At 49.8% G+C, this 18,302-nt stretch overlaps 2 protein-coding genes across 2 annotated transcripts; one reads left to right on the top strand and one right to left on the bottom strand.

Moving 5' to 3' along the window:
- The first annotated feature begins 781 nt into the window (after window positions 1-781).
- Window positions 782-2,776, top strand: LOC119842338 (corticoliberin-like). The gene is made up of 2 exons (XM_038370327.2): window positions 782-910; window positions 1,421-2,776. Exon 2 carries the CDS (start codon window positions 1,446-1,448, stop codon window positions 1,875-1,877), a length of 432 nt encoding a protein of 143 aa, XP_038226255.1. The 5' UTR covers window positions 782-910; window positions 1,421-1,445; the 3' UTR covers window positions 1,878-2,776.
- Window positions 2,777-7,242: 4,466 nt separating this feature from the next.
- LOC119842135 (tripartite motif-containing protein 54-like) lies at window positions 7,243-17,040 on the bottom strand. The gene is made up of 9 exons (XM_043496087.1): window positions 16,740-17,040; window positions 14,629-14,777; window positions 13,283-13,448; window positions 12,234-12,329; window positions 10,716-10,949; window positions 9,887-9,909; window positions 9,667-9,791; window positions 8,344-8,657; window positions 7,243-7,656 (listed from the first exon to the last, which is right to left on the bottom strand). The coding sequence occupies exons 1-9, from the start codon at window positions 16,941-16,943 to the stop codon at window positions 7,243-7,245; spliced, it is 1,725 nt and encodes a 574-aa protein (XP_043352022.1). The 5' UTR covers window positions 16,944-17,040.
- Window positions 17,041-18,302: the final 1,262 nt, after the last annotated feature.

The raw sequence follows: 18,302 nt of genomic DNA, 5'->3' as shown, positions 1-18,302 counted from the left end.
TGGAATATATCAGTGTGTGTGGACCTATATAGCTACCGGGTTTTTAAAGAATGCCTAAAATTGAGCCCCCACATCCTTAGCCAGGCTCCTTCAAATTAAGAGGCTCCTTTGCAAAAGCTCTGCACACCCAGCGGTGTCCAATGCGGGGCGGGAAACCGGGCCACTTTCGGGTGCCTGTGTCGGGAATTCGGGGCCTTAGGCACTGAATTTTGAAAATCGGGAGCGGGGGCGGCGGGGGGGGGGGGGGGAGAGCCGCGGGTGCCAGGGTATTTGCGAAGGAAAGAGGGCTACACAGCCGGCGGCTGGGCACGTCAGACACAGGGAGCCTGCCCCCCCCCCGGTCCCCCTCCCCGGCCATACCGGCCGAGACAGCACAAACAAAAGGCCAAGTCCTGTCTTTTCGGCTACAGCTGGTTTGCTCGGGTCCCGCGCGCCCACAGGCGCCCCTGGCACCGCGCCCCAGCCCGTCCCTGCAGGGGAAACGCACGAACCAGGCTCCTCCCGGGAGCAAGCCCGCGGCGTTTCAGCACCTTGGGCAGCTCCAGCGCCCGCCTCGCTGCGCCCGCAGAGATGTTTGCGCTAATTAATGCCCCCCCCCCCTGCCCCCGCCCCCTGTGTGCAGCCAAGCGATCCAGCCCCGCTCCGCTGGGAGCCCAGCTCCCCTTCCCCAGCGGGTCTCTAGCACGTCACGATACCAGCAGCTCCCCGATCCGGGGCGCTGATCCGTGCCCCCCCCCCCAACACACGCCTGAGGAGCTGAGCCGCCCGTCGCGTGGGTGGGGAGCCTGGCAGGCTGCCGGGGGTATATATAGCCCTGCCCGCATGGCTCGCAATGGTGTTCATGAGTGCGGGGCTCCTGCCACCTGCTGCGCTTGGGACCAGCGGCTGAATTCTCCAGAGAACCGCAACTGTGAGTCCTCCCCACCCCCCACCCCCCCAGCGCTGCGCCCGGGGCGAGGGTCCTTGGCTGGGCTGCAGCCGTCCGGCCTCTCCAAGGGCGATGCGGGGCGCTCCTTGGCTTCCCCTCCGCTCCCGGGGTCCCTAGTCCAGCGGCGGCAGCTCAGCAAACTTGAAAGCAAAGCGGCACCTCTCTCCGGTAGATGTAACTGAAGCTCTGGGGTGGCTGGGACGCCCCGGGGCAGGGCTGGGGATCGGGCGGGGACAGCTCCTTTGCCCTGGCTGGGGCGAGCCTTCGGAGCCTGGCTTGGAGGGTGGAGAACCGGGGGAGTTTCTATCGCCTCCCTACCATGTGTTAAGGGGACGGGGCTGGCTCCTGGTAACCGCCCCAGGGATGGATCCGGCGGGGTGGGGGGGCTCGATGCTGCTGGCACGGGGAAGGTGCCCGGGTCCGGCCTGCCCGTGACGGAGGCTTGCAGCGCCCCGCTGGCTTTGGGTAACCCCTCCCGGGCTCTCTTTGCAGGCGCCCAGCCCCAGAAGCAGAGGCTATGAGGATCCGCATGATTTCGGCTGCCTTCGTCCTCGTCCTGCTGTTTCTCCCGTCGGAGAACGGGTCCCCGCTGGAGCTGGCCCGGGGAGCTGCCCCGCAGTTCGCTCTGGTCCCCGCTCCAACCTGGGAACTGTGGCCGAGGAGACCGGGGCTGGGGGCCAAGCCCCCGATGCCTTCAGCGGGCACAGAAGCGGGGCTCCCCTCTCTCCAGAGACTGCTCGGTCCCTGCGAGGCCGGGGGCGCGGAGAGCACCCCGGAGCTGCGAAGGAAGGGGAGATCTCCCTACTCCTCGCGGCGGAAAGACGGCAGACCCAACTCCCTCGACCTGACCTTCCACCTCCTGCGGGAGTTCCTGGAGATGTCCCGGGAGGAGAGACTGGCCCAGAAAGCGCTGAGCAATCAAATGCTGCTGCAGAACATCGGGAAGTGAGGGCGGGCTGGGGGAGGAGGCAGGGGGCTGGGGGGGGGTCGCGTTTTGAGGTTGCACATTTAAATATATTCTTGTAACAAGTGTCAAGGGGGGGATCGGCCCGGCGCCCCTGAGTCGCTGGGGCAGGAAGGGAGATAAACACCCCGCTTTTCGGGCCAGGGGATGAGGACGGCGGGGGGGGGGGCGCTGCCAGGTGTGAGTCCCACGGGGCCAGGTGTGTTCTCGCTCCGCTTAGCGCTCCGTCCCGGGCCGCTGTCGCCTGTGTTCTGTGTGTGCCGTGGAGTAAAGCATGGCAGTGCCCGAGCTCGCAATAAACTCTATTTTAACAAGCCTGCTTCTCTTAACGCCCGCCGGCCCCTTCCTGGCCCCGCTGGGGCCTTCCGGCTGGCGCTACCCGGCCTGCTGCAGGCACGATGCCAGGGGGATGGCCGGGTTCTCACAGCGGCGCCCTGATGGGCTGGGGGCGCACGGAGGGGGGGCGCCCCAGGGCTGCCCCCCGCCAAGGAGGTCAAAGACGGAGGGAGGCTTTTTCCGAGAGGGGCAGGTTCGAACCTGCTACAGGGGCTGGATTTACACAGAAACTAGTTTGTTTGGCATTTCGGACCCGGCTTGACTCCGGAGTTCCATTGGCTCCACACGACACTTGTTCAGAACCAGAGTGAGAGGAGTCCCCGAATGCGCCCCAAAGAGGCAGCACTGGCCGGGGCACGGATCCCCCTGGGGTCCCATTAGCACGTTGGGACTCAAAGGCTTTTCAAGCAGCATCTTATTCCATCTGATCCCCCTGAGCTTTCAGGTAAAATCCTGGAGGTGATGCCAGAGGCTCAGGCCTTGCTGAAACCCAGGGGCTGCCAGCAAAGCCACCTTACAGTGGCAACATATCTTCCCTTCCCTCCATGACAATTTCTCCAACGCCGGGGTGTCCAAAGTGCAAGAGCAAATGCAACCCGCAGACTCCTGGAGCCCTTCACTTTCTGTTCCCTCACTGTGCAGAATCAAGACAGCTGCAGCAATCCCTATTCACCGCCTTGGGCACAGATACAAGCAGACACTAGGTGAGCGTGCGGACGCTTTGGGTTTGATTTATTTACAGGTACATTTCTTTACACATTATATGCAGCCCTAGGGCTCCCGGTAAGTGACCATCCTGGCCTTTGCTTATTCTAAATGTAGACAGCACTGCTCCTAGCAGTCCCGTCCTAGCACATGCCACCTTTCCACCTGCTCCCATGATTCAGGCTAGCTGCCTTTTCTTCTGAACAAAAATCCAGATGGGTGTACGGGGGGTTTCACCAGGCAAACAAGAAACTATAACTCTGGTGGTTTTCAGCTGTTGAGCTTGGAAGGTGGACCTGGGAGAAAAACCATTACAATCATGTTAGATGTCTGACCTGATTTCTCTAGTGTCTGAATGAAAGACATTCACACAGTAACATCAGTGTCCATAGAGAACATTTCACTGAAATGGAGTTTAATGCTAAAAACAAATGACCACCAGTACTGCGTGTCTAATACCCTTTTAGTCTTCCAGACACTCCTGCTACACCAGGGCTCTGAAATGCAGGGAGGAAGACTGCATGGCAGAGGCAGACACACTAAATATCTAAGGATTTTACATGGCTTTCCCGGGACATATTTAATGAGGATTTTACATTTTTGCACATTTCCCTCCAAAGCGTTCTTGATGGAGAGCACACATGTCAGATGTTTGAGGTCAGAAGGGACCCTTCTGAGTGGCTAGTCTGATCTCCTGCACTACAGGCTGAGAACTTCAATACAAATTAGAAACAAAAAGCTGGACTCAGCTGTGCTGAGCACCTACAACTTGCGTCGGATTTGTAGGTGTTCGGTGCCTCTGAATATCAGGATGCTAATGTATTAGTTACTATTATTGAGGTAAGAAACCAGTGCAAGTTATCCAGTGTCTCTCTGCCAAGCTTGAGCCAGGGGTGACTCTACCCATGAAAATGAAAAAGGAGGGCAAGGGATTGGGGGCAATGGGAAATTGTCCACTCCAGGAAGCAGGAGCCCTGCACCCACCTTGTCTTGACATCATAGAGCAGGACTGAAGTTACTCCCAAATGGAGTTTCATTACTTTCTTCACTCTTCCCATCCACCACAGAGGGGTCCTGGAAAAGCAGGAAGGAGCATATATTCAGTGCCGCTCCAGAGAGCAGGGGCAAGTTCCTCATTTCATCCTTTGTAACTCTCTAACCTGCTCTCTAACAGAGGGAAAGGGAAGGAGGAAGCTCAGTTACCATCTGTGGTTCAGGGTATTATACCTGGCTTGAAACGCCACGCTCCCATCCCCAGAGAAGGCACATGGCCACTGAGTTCCAAAGGCATGTCAGGATGATCACCCAGGCCAGCTCTGAAAGGGAGAAAGCTACAGCCTGGTGGAGAGTCTCTCTCACTCACTCACTCACACACACACTATGCTGTGATCAGATGGGAATGCAGGCAAAGGAATGGGGATGTACAACAAACAGAAAGAGGTGTCCTCTGTGTATGAAACATAGAAGCCAGCAAGGCAGGTACTAGTCCATAGGCTCCTGTCAATACTCTAAGCTCCTTGGGGCTGTTTGTTCTATGTTTGTACAGCACCTAGCACAATGAGGTTGTGGTCTATAAGTAGGGCTCCTAAGCGCTGGGGTAATACAATCAATCAGAATATGCCATATTCCCCAGGCCTCTCAACTGCCCTTCATTGTGAGGCAGCTCTCTCATTCCAACACCAAAGCCTCCTAAATCTCGTAGAGATGTGAAGACCCCTCTCATTGACTGCTGAAAATTGCTTACAGCAGCATCAAAGAGGCCTTTAGGAATCTCACCCCTCTTTCAGTTTTCTGCAGGAATCATTTTGATGGCAACCCTCATTGTGTATCTGTGCCACATTGTGTCCTACCCCCCTCTGGCCTCAGCTGGCTGAAAGATGGAGTGCTTCTCTCTGACCCTCTGTTCTTAGAGAACCAGCTATAGAGAATAGGGCACTGAGATGACCCTGAGCAGTGGTTCTCAACTGTATCCATATCACCCCCTCCACTCAGCTGGGATCTACACAACCCCCGGTTGATAGTTCATGGTGGAATGGACTTTCAGACGGGTTGGGAGCTTAATCTGTGAGTACAAGTGCAGTAACTTGGTGCAAATCCATCCAAATAGTGATTTGCATGAGCAATTATCTGGTGCATGCACAGGTCCCCCCTCTGAAAATCTGTCCTCTCAGTGCCTCATTATCTCCATTATGGAAGGGGAAACTAGCACCCATCTCTGCAAGAGCCTTTGAGATGAAAGGCCCTGCACAAGTGCAGAGCATCATTAGATCACAACAATCCTTCAGAAAGAGGACAACGGGAACAGAGTCGCTAAAAATACATTTAGTTGGAGCAGGCAAGAGCAGTTCAGGTTCCCCAACCTAGAAGGGAAAAAGTTTGATCATCACCGAAGCAGCAGCTCACTTTGCAGGGATAATGCATGTGGGTTATTCTGGGGTATTTTTTTCAAAGTACATTTTTTTACCATCTGTAAAATACAATGTAGGAAATACCTAAACCCTGCTATTTCTACTGGGGATGAGAAGAATGGTTTCATTGTTAAAACAGGGCCATTTATGCACAGTCTGTGCTGGCAAAGAAGTTGCCGGTAATATTAACCCTTCACATGAGTTCACCTCAAGTTCTTAACAGCTGTAGGTGAATAGTTACATAGACTCTGGCCCAGTATCTCTCAGTTGAGAGAGGGATGAAAAGGGAGCCAGTGTCTGCTTCCCTGGTCCTGGATGGGTTCTTTTTGAAAAGGCTGATCTTCAGAAAGACCTGAAGTGTAATAACCATACCAAAGTGAACAGAAGTTCTTCAAATACATTAAGAGCAAGAGAAGGATGAAGGAAAGCATAGGTCTTGGAGTACTGTATTCAAATCTGGGTGCCACTCTTTAAGAACAATATGGACAAATTGGAAAGAGTCCAGAGGAGAGCTATAAAATGATACAGAAGCTGACCTATAAGGAAAGGTTAAAAAATCTGGGGATGTTTCATCTTGAGAAAGGAAAGCTGAGAGGAGACCTGATAGTCTTCAAATATGTTCAGGGCTGTTAGAAAGAAAATGGTGATCAATTGTTCTCAGTGTCCATTGATGGTAGGACAAGTAGTAACGGGCTTAATCTGCAGCAAGGGAAAATTAGGAAGTTTACCTAACTATAAGGATAGTTACGTCTGGAATAGGCTTCCAAGGGACCCCATCATTGGAGGTTTTTAAGATCCAGGTTGGACAGAGACTTGTCAGGGATAACTCGATCCTGTCTCAGTGCAGGGGGCTGGGCTTGATGACTTCTTGAGGTCCCTTCAAGCCCTACTTTTCCATAACTCTATTATTCTAAGAGTCAGAGGATTGTTTCTGGCATTTGGAGAACTCTGCCTGCAGAAGTGCCAAGTGTGAAAACAGGGAAGACTAATATATGAAAGGTGACCAGCCATGGGGGGCAATTTCTGTGCACCAGCTAGCATTCTGTTCCCTTCCTCCTCCTGCATGGATTTATTGCTGCAGCTTGGCCAGCAGCATTGTCTCCTCTGGATGTAAAGGACACAAGTTACACCAGGTTTTGGAGTCAGACACACCACAGCTACTGCAGTGCAGCGGTAGGGCGGTGCTGAACTGGTCTCAGAGCCTTCCATGGGTAAGGCATTGAATCAAGATCCCATCCACCCATCCGTGTGACTATCCAGAAATTAAAGATTACAGAACATTTCCTGAATAATAAAGGACACCCTCCCCCCAGCACTTACATTGAGAGCCGTGAGACTAGCAGGGTTTTCAGTTCATCGGTAATGCCAAAAAATTGGGGGAGGGGGGAGGCTTATTGTGGGTCAAACTCGAGGAAAAAAATCCAAAATTTTCAGTGAATCAAAAAGTCCATAAAAAGATCATATGCGGTCAAACTAAATGTTTTTCTTCAACCCAAAATGAAATGTTTCATTTCCATTTCAGGCTTCTTTCAGAACCTTTTGGTATTGGTTTCTTTACCAACATTAAAAACCATTTTTAACCAAAAGAAGGTCATTCCAGCCCCAAACCATGGAAACATTTCAATTTGAAAATGCCCAGATCAAATGTTCGGATTATTTTCGGAGTCGGGGGGGGGGGCATTCCAGCCGCAACAATCGAGGTGAAACTGACACAAATTGGCAACATGTTTCCTTGTTGCCAAATCTGCATTTCCCCCCCCCCCCCCCACTAAGAAAGAAAAATGTGGATGAAAACTTGTTGCCAGCTCCAGCTCCGTCCCCTCTCTGGGTGTAACAAATTCTGGACGTCACTCCTCGGCTGGAAGGCTTCATGGTTTATTTCCCAACGGCAACACGCCTTGCTAACGCACCCACACCTCATGGGCCAGAAGTGGAGCCTGCCCAGCCCGAGGGACCATAACTAGCCTCAGGATCTCACTGACCTGGCTGGAGACAGATGCCATAACTAGTCCCCCCTCCGCGCTGCCTTTGGCGGGACGGGCACCGCCCTCGCTTGGGTCAACACCCTTCTTGCTCCCGGCTGAGCTGTCCGAGGTGCTGAACGTCTCGGCTGGGACAAAGCAAGCGGCTTCTTCTGTCTCCATAGTTCCCCGGCCCTGGACTGCGGATTCAGCCGGGGTTTCCAGGGCATTTTCCTTGGGATTAGTTTGCAGGGCAAGATTTGGGGCGGTCATTTGCCAGGCGTTGCTAGACTCGACAGCTTCGGCCCCGAACCCCTGAGAGTCTGAGGCAGCCCCATCCGGAACTGCTGCACCCTGAGAAAAAGCAAACACCAGAGAGGGGCGAAGGGGAGGCAGTGAGAACACCTGCAAGGGCCATGCTCGGGTGTGGAAGGAATTTATACCAGATGCCTTCTAGAAACCCTGTCCAAACGGAGCCCTTCCTGGGGGGGAGATGGGCCGAATGACCGGACTAGGTTTGTCCCTTCTCGAACACCTCTGACAATGTGTCGGATCGGTGCTGCTTCACAGCGTCTCTGTAGGGTCCAATTTGTGTAATGACACCATCTATCACTGGACCAAGCGTGGGCTGGGGGCAGGATTTCATTAATCCTGAGCTTCTCCACTCCCTCAGCTCTGCAACTCCTCGGTGAAGCACTTTCATGATAGCATAGGATGGGGCGGGGTTAAATTGGAGGGTGCAAATAGGTCTCGGGGGGTTAAGTTGGAGGGTGCAAATAGGTCTCAGGAGAGTCACAACCACCATGTTGCTAAAGGGGGATAGGGGTTCTGGTCTGGAGAAGATGAGGGCCATTGGCCTAGACCACCCTAGCGGGGATTATATTACGCGTGTGCACTGACATGTCACACACACCTCGCTTGTATGTCATGCACAAGTGTGTATCTTTGGCTTTTGAGAGGACAATCCTACCACAGCAAGTGTGTGTCCCGGGTCCTTCTGCATCACTGCTGTAGTGATCAGGAGGGTCCTGAAGCCATTACCTGCTGTGCAGTGCCCGGCTCTCTCTCAGATCCCTCTTTGCCAGCTGGGACATCCAACTCTGCAGCTTGAGCTGAACCTGGTAGTTTAGCTTTGGCATCAGCTTCCTCAGCAGTCTCACTCTCAGCTTCCTTTAACATCAGGGCTTTTCCTTCTGCCTCCTCTTCCTTTCCCTCTGCAGGGACGTTCAGGGTCTCCTCTCTGCCCTCACTGCTGGCCACCTGCCCGTCTGCTACAGACTCTGCTGATGCACCTTCAGCATCTCCCCACACAGCATCTTCCTCTCCTTCCTCTGCCCCTTCTTCAGACTCATCAACTACAAGGATAATAAATAGGCCTGGCAATGTGAAAGGGATGCAGACAGCACCTAGTCCAGATGTGCACAGACACCTAGATTTCATAGATGCTGATGTCAGCAGAACCGTCAGCTGAGGAAGTCTCAGAGCAGGGGAACCCCTCAGCCTATCAATTTACAGGGAAATAGGAAAATTACTGAAAATACATGGCAGTCCTTCCCCAGTGTGAATGGACTCTGGGGAAGAACAACTCAAATGGGGATTCTGCTGAAGGGAAAGGAGCTGAGCTGGATTCTTGTTTCCCTCTCAAAGGAACTTTGGGGTCAGAGTAAGATGAGATGGATTTCCGTACCCAGAATGAACTAGAGACTGGAACCATGATCCAATGGATCCATGATCCATTGGGGTGAATAGGAACTCTCCACTGACTTCAGTGGGCTTTGGATTCAACCCTTAGGAGGAAAAGGTTCCCCAACTGAACAAAGCACACAGGTACCATGAGGTGCTGGTTTTGTGCCATCCTACATCATATATTTCATTCTTCTCTTTGCTCACCAGCTATCTCCCTCCTTCCCTGTCTCTTTCCTTCACTCATTCATAGGAAATGCACCCAATGAACACAGCACTGCTCCTCCAATGTGTCCATCTCAGGACACAGAGTGAAGAACCCCAAGGAGGCGGCTTCCAGAGGAGCAGCCATAGGCATCTGGTAGATGTAACAGGGATAAATGTCCAATGCAAGGAGAAAGGCTCTCGGCTCCTCCCCGACATAAAGACAGGATTCTGACACCCAGGCTCACATTCAGGAGTACATACTGTCCCACTGAAATCAGCGACCAGTGAAATGGACATGGTGGCAGAATTGGGACGCAAGTGACATTAGAATCAAGAAAAGGAGGAAGGTTTTTATGCTGGTTGAAGTAGCCCCCGATACCACGGTGAATGGAACATTGTGAGCCTGCAAACAGACCAGAAAACCCTCCTCTCCAAGGCCCCCATTTCTGACCAGCCCAGACCATTTCCTCTCACCTTTAATGAAGTCCAACTGATAGAGCACCCGCTCCTCGGCATTGAAATCCACAGCGTAGTGCTCCATATTGTCATAACCAGATTCCAGCACCTCCACTTCACAGCTCTGGGTCACCTCAGAAATTCTGGGAAAGGGAAGTAAGATACGATCCCAGATGATCCAGTCCCTCAGATAAATTGGGGTCAGAATGTGAATGTAAAAATAGGGAGTTCTACTTACTTCTGTATGAGAACTTTGGCATTCTGAGTAGCCAGAAAAGGAGAAGAGAAGAAAGGTGAGATTATGGGAATAGAACAAAAAAAAATAAAAATAAAAACACACGGCGAGTGTGTGTGTTTGAGTGAGAGAGAAACAGGTGGATTCCCACATAAGAACGGCCATACTGGGTCAGAACAAAGTTCTATCTAGCCCACTATCCTGTCTTCTGACAGTGGCCAATGCCAGGTGCCCCCTAGGGAATGAACAGACCAGATAATCATCAAGTGATCCATTCCCTATCACCCATTTCCAGCTTCTGACAAACAGAGGATAGGGACACCATCCCTGCCCATTATAAAGGATACACACTGTGTATAAACCCAATACACCACTTTTGGGGTTTTGCTGAATTATGAACCCAAACAACAACAAACAAGCACAAAGCCCAGACCAAGTGCTTTCCTCAAGCCTGGCTGTCCTTTGAGTTTTCCCTACAGAAGCTGGCTGCCCAAGAACCTAGTTTCCTCTGCCTTAAAACTGGTGACAACTCCTTACTCCAGAGCCACACCTTCCTGGACTTGAAGGATCTCAAGCAAGTAGGAGACTCCAAGCTACCAAGGTGTTGGTGGGAAAGGAAGATATGACTCCATTCCCATGGCACTGAGTTGCAAGTCTTCCCTGAAAAGCAATGGTTGCTTGTATTTTAAAGCTGGTCTTGTCCTACTCATGACTTCCCCCTACCCTTTTCATCTCTTGGCTCTGGGAAACAAAGCATACTGGTTCTCCTTGGCAACAGGAGACCCAAAGTTGAACAAGATGACAATGGCCACTCAGCCTTCTGCCACGTTACCTGCACAAAGACTGCCATCTGCAGCTCCTCCATGGACTGCAGCGCTGCATCCACCAGCTTGGAGGATGACTCAATGTGTTCACTGTACAACCTGGTGAGGGACTTCAGATGCTGGGTCTTCTCCTCCTGTTCATAGGTGATCCTCTGCAGCATGATCTTCCTCCTCTCCTCCAAGATGGCATACATGCGGTCAAACTTCTCACACAGAGCCTGCTTCTGGGCCTTGCTGTTGTCCTGCTTGAAGGATGCAAAGATCACATTCACTAGCTCAATTGGCTTGGCTTAGACATAGGTTTGGACAGCTGATTCATGAAGTGAGGGGCAGGAGCTGAATATACTTTTTCATCAGTAATATTGGATCATCTGACATTTGTATTCAGCATTTCGAAACAAAAGGATTCCAACGCCCCTCAAAGCTATATAGGAGGCAGCATGATTTCATAATTAAACAAAGATCTGGGTAGAGCAGAGTGAAAATTGGAATTTCCATCCTGCGGGAAATTTTGATATTTTGACATTTGTTTTAGTTGGGATGAAGTTGAAATCTGAAAAAAAAAAAGTCACCAAATGAAATATTCCAAAAAATGTCAGTTTGGAAACATCATTTCTGGAGTTCATTTCCTGTACAATGGTCAAGTGACTCCCAGAATTCACTATGCTGCTCAGTCCGCTGAGATCAACATGCATCAGGGAGATGCAGTCCAGACAAGGAGCCTGCTCCATATGAGAGAATGGGAGCACAAAACACCCAAACTACATCTCCCATGAGACTCCACAGTTCTATAGGCAAATACAGTCTAATGTTGGACTGATTCAAAATGAAATGTTTCAGGTCAGCTCACCAAACCAAAATATTTCAAGCTGAATTGACTGGAAGCAAAAAGAAGTATTTTATACTTTTTATCCCAAGGGAAAATTTTAAAAATTGATCAAAAACAAAAATCAGCAAAGACCTTTGACTTTGCTGAAACTACAGGTCATTTTGACAAAAAATTCTTGAGCAGCTCTACCTGTGGGAGTCAGGACTCCATGTTTCTAGTCCCAGATCTGACACTGTGTGCTCAAGACACATCCCCACTGCTTCCCAGCTTCCCCAACTGTCAAAGGGGTCAATGAACTTCTCTACCTCATGGGAGGCTTAGTTCATTATTGCCAGTAGAGCCCTTGGTAGCCTCAGATGGAAGGTACCTTAGAAAGATATAGGTACTTGGCCACTGAAATGCAGCCCCAGAGCAGCCAGCCAGCCAGCACTCATTGTATCCCAGTGCAAAGAAAAAACCTATTAGAACATCCCAGCAAACTTCTGCCCTGGAGTGTACATGTAGAGCAGACAGGGACTTTGGTTTCCCAGGTCATCTTCAAATGCAGCCATCTAAAGGAAAATGCATCTGTGCCAACAGCAGGAGCTTCCAAACTATCTGGGTCCAAAAAGAGCTGCCCCTCTCTGAGCTCAGAACTGTTTTATGGGGCTCCCCCTCCTCCTTCCCAAAAAGGATCCTGAGAACCTGCATGCAGTACCTCAATGTTCCTGCAAGTGCCTTGCAAGTTATCGATGAAGACCTGGATTCTGTCATTGGTGGCCACAAGGGCTCCAATCCCATCTGTCAGCGCAGACTGTGGGGGGTGGGGGGGAGGGAGGGAGAGAGAGAACTCAGATAATTTACCATTCAGCACCGAGAACATGGCCAGCAAGGCACAAGACACCAGGAGAAGATTAAGATGGTCCAGGCTCCAAAGAGCCTGCCGCTGTGACAGACCATTCCCTCGTTCACTACCACCCTGGTTCCCAGCACAGGTGCCTGCTGTGGTGGAAGGCAAGCTCCACATTTTCAGAGACAAGAGGGAATGGCTTCATGCTGTCACCATTTGTGTAGTATTCCCAAGCACCTCTTCCGGGGGGTGCTAGATAAATAAGACATCAGTGTCTTCCCACCCCACCCCAAGACCCATCTAAGTCTCAGTCCACCTGCTGACAGTACTGTCCCTACAAAAAAAAAAACGTACAGTTTGGCTTTGAATTTATCTCACCAAGTGCAAGTTAGAGTGTAGGATGGGAATCAGGAGACCCACAGCATCCTGATCCCAGTGTGACCTTGAGGATGTCATGGTCTTACCTCCATGCCTCAGCTTCTCCATCTGTTAGGAGGAGATAACATGTGCCTGACAGGGGTGTTGTGAGACTTAATTAATGAGCATCAAAGCCTTTCAGATCCTTAGGTGGACAGTGCTTGCATACTGTGTGCACCATCTTCCTACCTCCACCCCACCCCAATGAACCTCGGGTCTATTTGTTGCATGTTCTGTATAGTCCCTATGTACTAGTGGTGTGAACGAACAGTAACACTGAACTCAGCACCTGAAGCTTCTGAATGGTCTTCTCTAGTTGACAAGACCTACACTGATGCAATGGGAGAGCTGCGGATATGCATGCATCATTTTAAATCTTCGTTTTAAGTGGATAAAAGGTTGCGCTCTGTAAGAAAGATGCCCAACTTTCTCCCCTCCACCCTGGTAGCAGTGATCCAGTACCAGGCATCCCTGTGAGCAAATACCAGGGAGAAGCCAACCTTCTGTTTCATGTAGATGTCTGACAGAGGAGCTACTTCACACTTCTTGTGCTCCCCAAAGACCTTGCAGAGGGAGCAGGTGGGCACTCCACACGTCATGCAGTAGATGTTGATCTTTTCTTCCTCATGCTCTTCACAGCTTGGATGTTCTGTCTTTAACAGAGGCCTGGAGCTATATGGGGGGAGAGGGCATGTGAGAGAGGGAGGCAGAAAGTCAAGATGGGGTTTTGATTTTTCTTCCCCCTACCAGTGCCAAGACCTGAAGTCCAACAGGGCAGATGCTACACGCTGAGAAGTCAGTACTGAGACCCAGGCTCTGGGGCAATGGAAACCAACCAGCTGCAAAGCTCAGAGGTGAGCAGTGCCATCTGCTAGGAGTTTGGCACTGGGGTTAGCACCAGAGAAGCTCACCTCATTTCCCTCCTACCAAAACCAGCAGGAACAGAAAATGAACAAGGGGAGGCAGCATCCAGTAGACAGGAGGAAGGCAGGAGATCTGGGTTCTGCTCCCAGCCCCCAACTGAGGGCCAGTCACTTTCAGCTCTGTGCCCCTCTCACCCTTGGTCTGTCTTATCTACTTACGCTGTAAGCTTTTTGGGACAGGGCCTGTCTCTCACACTGCATACGTACACCTGCGAGGCACCTGCATAAATGACAACTTCTTACTCCACCAATCTATCCCATCAGCAGCCCAGCTCTGCTGGTGTTAGTAGGGAAGCTTCCCCCACTTTTTTACTTCTGTTAGCCCTGAAGAGCCAACCCAGCTGAGAGCGGGGGAGCAGGGTTCTGTTCCCACTCGTGGGTCAACAGCAGAATTGTTTGCTAAGTTCTACTTGCAGACGTGCAAATGCCCTGGAGGCAAGGGTGCTACAGAAAGCACAGTTTGGCCTGCAAGATCTTTAGTACGAGGTGATGATGCATGAAAAGGAAAGACCCCAGTTTTTCTCTCAGATCCCACAGTGAGTTAACAGTTACAAAAACTCTTTGACTTATGAAGTGGGCATGTTTGATCCGGAGTTGCCCTCTCATTTACACAGGGGCAGAGTCAAGTCTGTCGTAATCTATGGAATCAAAGCTCGTATGCAGGAGACATTGATTAAAGAACACAGCGACAACTATAGACATAACCAGGCTTCTACACTGGTTGATTTTTAGCTTTGACTTCTTTCTTTACCAGGGAACCGGAGCCTGTCTGGAACGCTATACAGTACACAGAGACCTCTAATGGCTGAATAATATTTTGCAAGAAGACACATTACAGAGTCTACAGGCTGTACTGATGGATTCTCTCTCACACACGCACACGCACACGCACACGCACACACGAAATGAACGGGTTGGGACACCTTGCCGACTCCTGTTTGTAAATATCAATGATGTTCTCCACTAGTAGATTCCTCTGCAGGCCATAGACACCATGCCTGTCCAGGACCACTTCATGGCGACAGGATGGGCAGCGAAAGCGGCCTGCAGAGCCCAGGGTTGTCCCACGAGACTGAAACACAAAAAAGGATCTTCATTAGATGCTGCTACAAGCGGGTTACTCAGCTGGCCACCGACTGGTTTGATAGGAATCACACGACCCTAAGAGCACACTGCAAACCTGTCACATAGGAAGCAAAATGAGAAGAGGGTGTACTGTTAAAGAGAGGGATTGCAGTGCAGCAGTGAAGTGTAAACACAAGATATTTAATAGCCCAAAGGCAGGTGATGAAAATCCCCCAGGACAACAGAAGGATTGGAATAAGAACATGCAGAACCCCTCAGCTATGCTGAGCAATCTGCATATGACTCAAGAAGATAGTTCTGTACTGCTACTGGAAAAAAAACCTTTTTTTGAAATGTTAAGTTAGTGCCCTCAGTTCTTTCAGTTAATTTCAATCAAATAAGGAATTAGCCCTGCAAGGTCAGTAGTGGTCAGCAGCAAAGAGCCAGGAAGGAGTTAAAAGCTATTAAAACTTCAGGGTGTATCATCACCATACCCAACATTCCTGCATGCTGTGAAGTGAGAACATGAACATTTCATGCTGAGGGAGATCCTGATCCAATGGCCCAAGCACAGGATTAAGAGCATCTATATTGTGATCATGGTTCAAACAGTCTCCCAGCACATAGCCTTGGGCATGTCACTTCACCTGTCAGTGACTCGATCTTCCCATCCGTAAAATGGAGACAGGAAGACTAACAGACCTGTCTCAGGTGTGGTGGTGCTTCTTAATGAAATGCCATGTGTTACTATGAATGCCCAGATTGTCACAAAAGAAAATGACGCATTACTGAGCTGCCAGCATGCCAGCCCATTCCTTATGAACACACTAGAATAGTTTCTCCTAACAGGTTTGGCATGAGCGGCCCCTCGTGTCTGTTGACAGCTCCTTCACATTTAGGCTAACATTTCTCACTCTTGCTGTGCATAAAGACATTGCTTGACTTTCTGGAAAACTTGAGTCATTTTGTTAGAGGTCAGTGAAGCACAACCTTCTCTCCAACACTGCTAGGTGTGTGTTATAATGGCCTGGAGCAGACAACCATCAGAGCTACTACTAGATCACCTCTTTATGTTCTCTTGCCCCAGAAATGGAGCACTTAGCATTTTTGTACATTTTAAAAGGACATTGGTCCTGTAACAGGGGAATCAGATGCATAAGTAACACTAGCTGGGTCCCTCCCAACTTTCTGCTCAAACTTTCTGTACATTAATATTACAAATAGAGGCTATTTCTTGTTGGGGGTGCAGGATGGGAAAACATGGGACAGATGTTAAAGTATGGTCTTGTGGTCAGGGCACTTGACTAGAACTCAGATGATCAGCATTCTAGTCCTGGCTCTGTACATAGGCTCCCGGTGTGACCTTGGCCAACTCATTTCACCTCTCTGCCTCCACTTCCCATCTGTGAACAGGGGATAGTTCTCTCCTACCTCACAATAGGCTGGGCTGTTAAAATCGTTAATGTTTCTGAGACTCCCAGGTCCCTTGACAGAATGAGCTGTCGGCCCCGACACTTGGATCAGCGGGAAAGGAATTCAGTGGATTACTTTCCTTTCCTGAGAGAAAAGGAGTACTTGTGGCACCTTAGAGACTAACAAATTTATTAGAGCATAAGCTTTCGTGAGCTACAGCTCACTTCATCGGATGCATCCGATGAAGTGAGCTGTAGCTCACGAAAGCTTATGCTCTAATAAATTTGTTAGTCTCTAAGGTGCCACAAGTACTCCTTTTCTTTTTGCGAATACAGACTAACACGGCTGCTACTCTGAAACCTTTCCTGAGAGGATTGTGTGTGAGAAAATTTAGCAGAAGCTGGAAAGGGTTGATGATTAGGACAATTTTGGGGCATTCTCCTTTCCTACCCAATTGATCAATCCATATTTCAATAGCATGATCTTTTCTGGCCTACTTAGAAACACAGATGCAGGACCCTGCAGTATCAATTGGATTAAATAAATTAAAAAAAACTCTCCCCATGAGCAGAAGGCTGCAGCTAGGATTACTCACCTGAAATATGTCATTTGCACATTTCCGGCACAGGTTGTGCTGACAAGGCAGGATTACCACAGGTTTGGTGAACACCTCCAAGCAAATAGGGCATATGAGCTGCCTCTCCAGGCTGTCGATGGGGTGATCCCGCCGATAGGAGTTGTATTCCATTTGGATAGGCATGACAAGAAAGCCAATGCAGCCCTCGACTCTCCCTGCTCCCCTAACTCCCAGCAGCACTCAAGCAACAGAACAAGAAAGCACTGCGTGGCTCGGCCTGTTTGGCCCTGGACTGTGGTGCTAAGGAAGAGCACAGGAAGATACGGAAGGGGAAAGCAGCCTGCCACACAGATTAAGTGCTGGATGCAGCTGTTGGCCTAGTAGGTCTCTGGGGCTCTACTTCAGCTCCACTTTAGGACTCCTGGAATTTGATGGCTGAGGCTACTCCCCTCTCATGTTACTATTAAGGTTCTTGCTCATCTCTGGAGGGAAAGAAGGCTCATCCAGTCTGACTTCATAGCCCAGTGTCAGCAGATTACCCAACGGAGACATCCACTATAGGTGGTGAAGCTAAAAAGGACTCAAGCACATTTAAATTAGTTCACACAGAGCCAGGGTGCACACAATCAGGCATCCAGTACGCATAAGCTCTTTGGCACAGGGGTTTCCCTAGTGCAAGGAAAATCTGACTAGGGACCTTTGGATGCTGCTGAAATATAAACAAATGTGAGATTGAGAGCAGTTAAAAGAATAGCCAGGAGAAAAGCTCAGCCGTTTGATTATGGGATGGAGAGAGGGTTGCATAATGGCTACTTCCGACCACAGCAGCAGTCGACTAACTAGAGGATAAATCTTGATCTTGCACAGCATCCATTACTGGGACTTAAATAAGAGGTTGCAAAGTGAGGAAGGATGATCCAGTGGTTAGAGCACTAGCCTATAACTTGGGAGAGCTGGGCTCAAGTCCCTGCCACAACCTTCCTGAATAACCTTGGAAAGTCACTTAGCCTCTGCCTCAGTTTCCCCATCTGTACAAGGGGGACAATCGCACTGCCCTACCTCACAGCGCGTTGTGAGGATAAATACATTAAAAGATTGTGAGGTGCTCAGATAGTATGGAGTCGGCGACCATGTATTTACCTGAGACAGAAGAAACCTCTCCTTTTCAATGTGTTCTTGACAGACAGGCAAACTTAAGAGTTTTCCACACCTTATGGATTCTTAGCTCTATCAAGGCAAAAAGACATGATGTGCTAGCGGACAAGCTTCACATGATGTATGCTAGTTCCCATTTTATTCAAATGGTCTCTTGTTATATGATAACTGAGTAATCCTTCATAAATGTTATTTTAAGATTAATAGAATGCCAATCTGAGCACATGTACAAATAATTCATAAAAGCAAACATATTAGAATAAACGTGTGTCAAGGGGTTTATTTTCATATGTAATTCTGGGAAAACCAACTATCTATTGGTAAAGCTTTATAAGTATATGCAACAATTTTGGCCATTTATGAGAGGTTTTGCATTTTTTTTTTCCG

This window comes from Dermochelys coriacea, chromosome 13 (genome assembly GCF_009764565.3).
Source record: "Dermochelys coriacea isolate rDerCor1 chromosome 13, rDerCor1.pri.v4, whole genome shotgun sequence".
Classification (NCBI taxonomy): domain Eukaryota; kingdom Metazoa; phylum Chordata; order Testudines; family Dermochelyidae; genus Dermochelys; species Dermochelys coriacea.
This window is presented reverse-complemented; position numbering and strand designations above follow the sequence as displayed.

What these genes read in the sequence shown, in the direction of transcription:
- LOC119842338 (XM_038370327.2), top strand. Translation starts at nt 1,446, where the DNA reads ATGAGGATCCGCATGATTTCGGCTGCCTTCGTCCTCGTCCTGCTGTTT.
- LOC119842135 (XM_043496087.1), bottom strand. Translation starts at nt 16,943, where the DNA reads ATGCCTATCCAAATGGAATACAACTCCTATCGGCGGGATCACCCCATC. An exon ending in TACAAACAGGAGTCGGCAAG is followed by an intron (nt 13,449 to 14,628) that starts GTGTCCCAACCC and finishes ATATAGCTCCAG; the next exon opens with GCCTCTGTTAAAGACAGAAC. An exon ending in AGATGGCAGTCTTTGTGCAG is followed by an intron (nt 9,910 to 10,715) that starts GTAACGTGGCAG and finishes CTGGCTACTCAG; the next exon opens with AATGCCAAAGTTCTCATACA.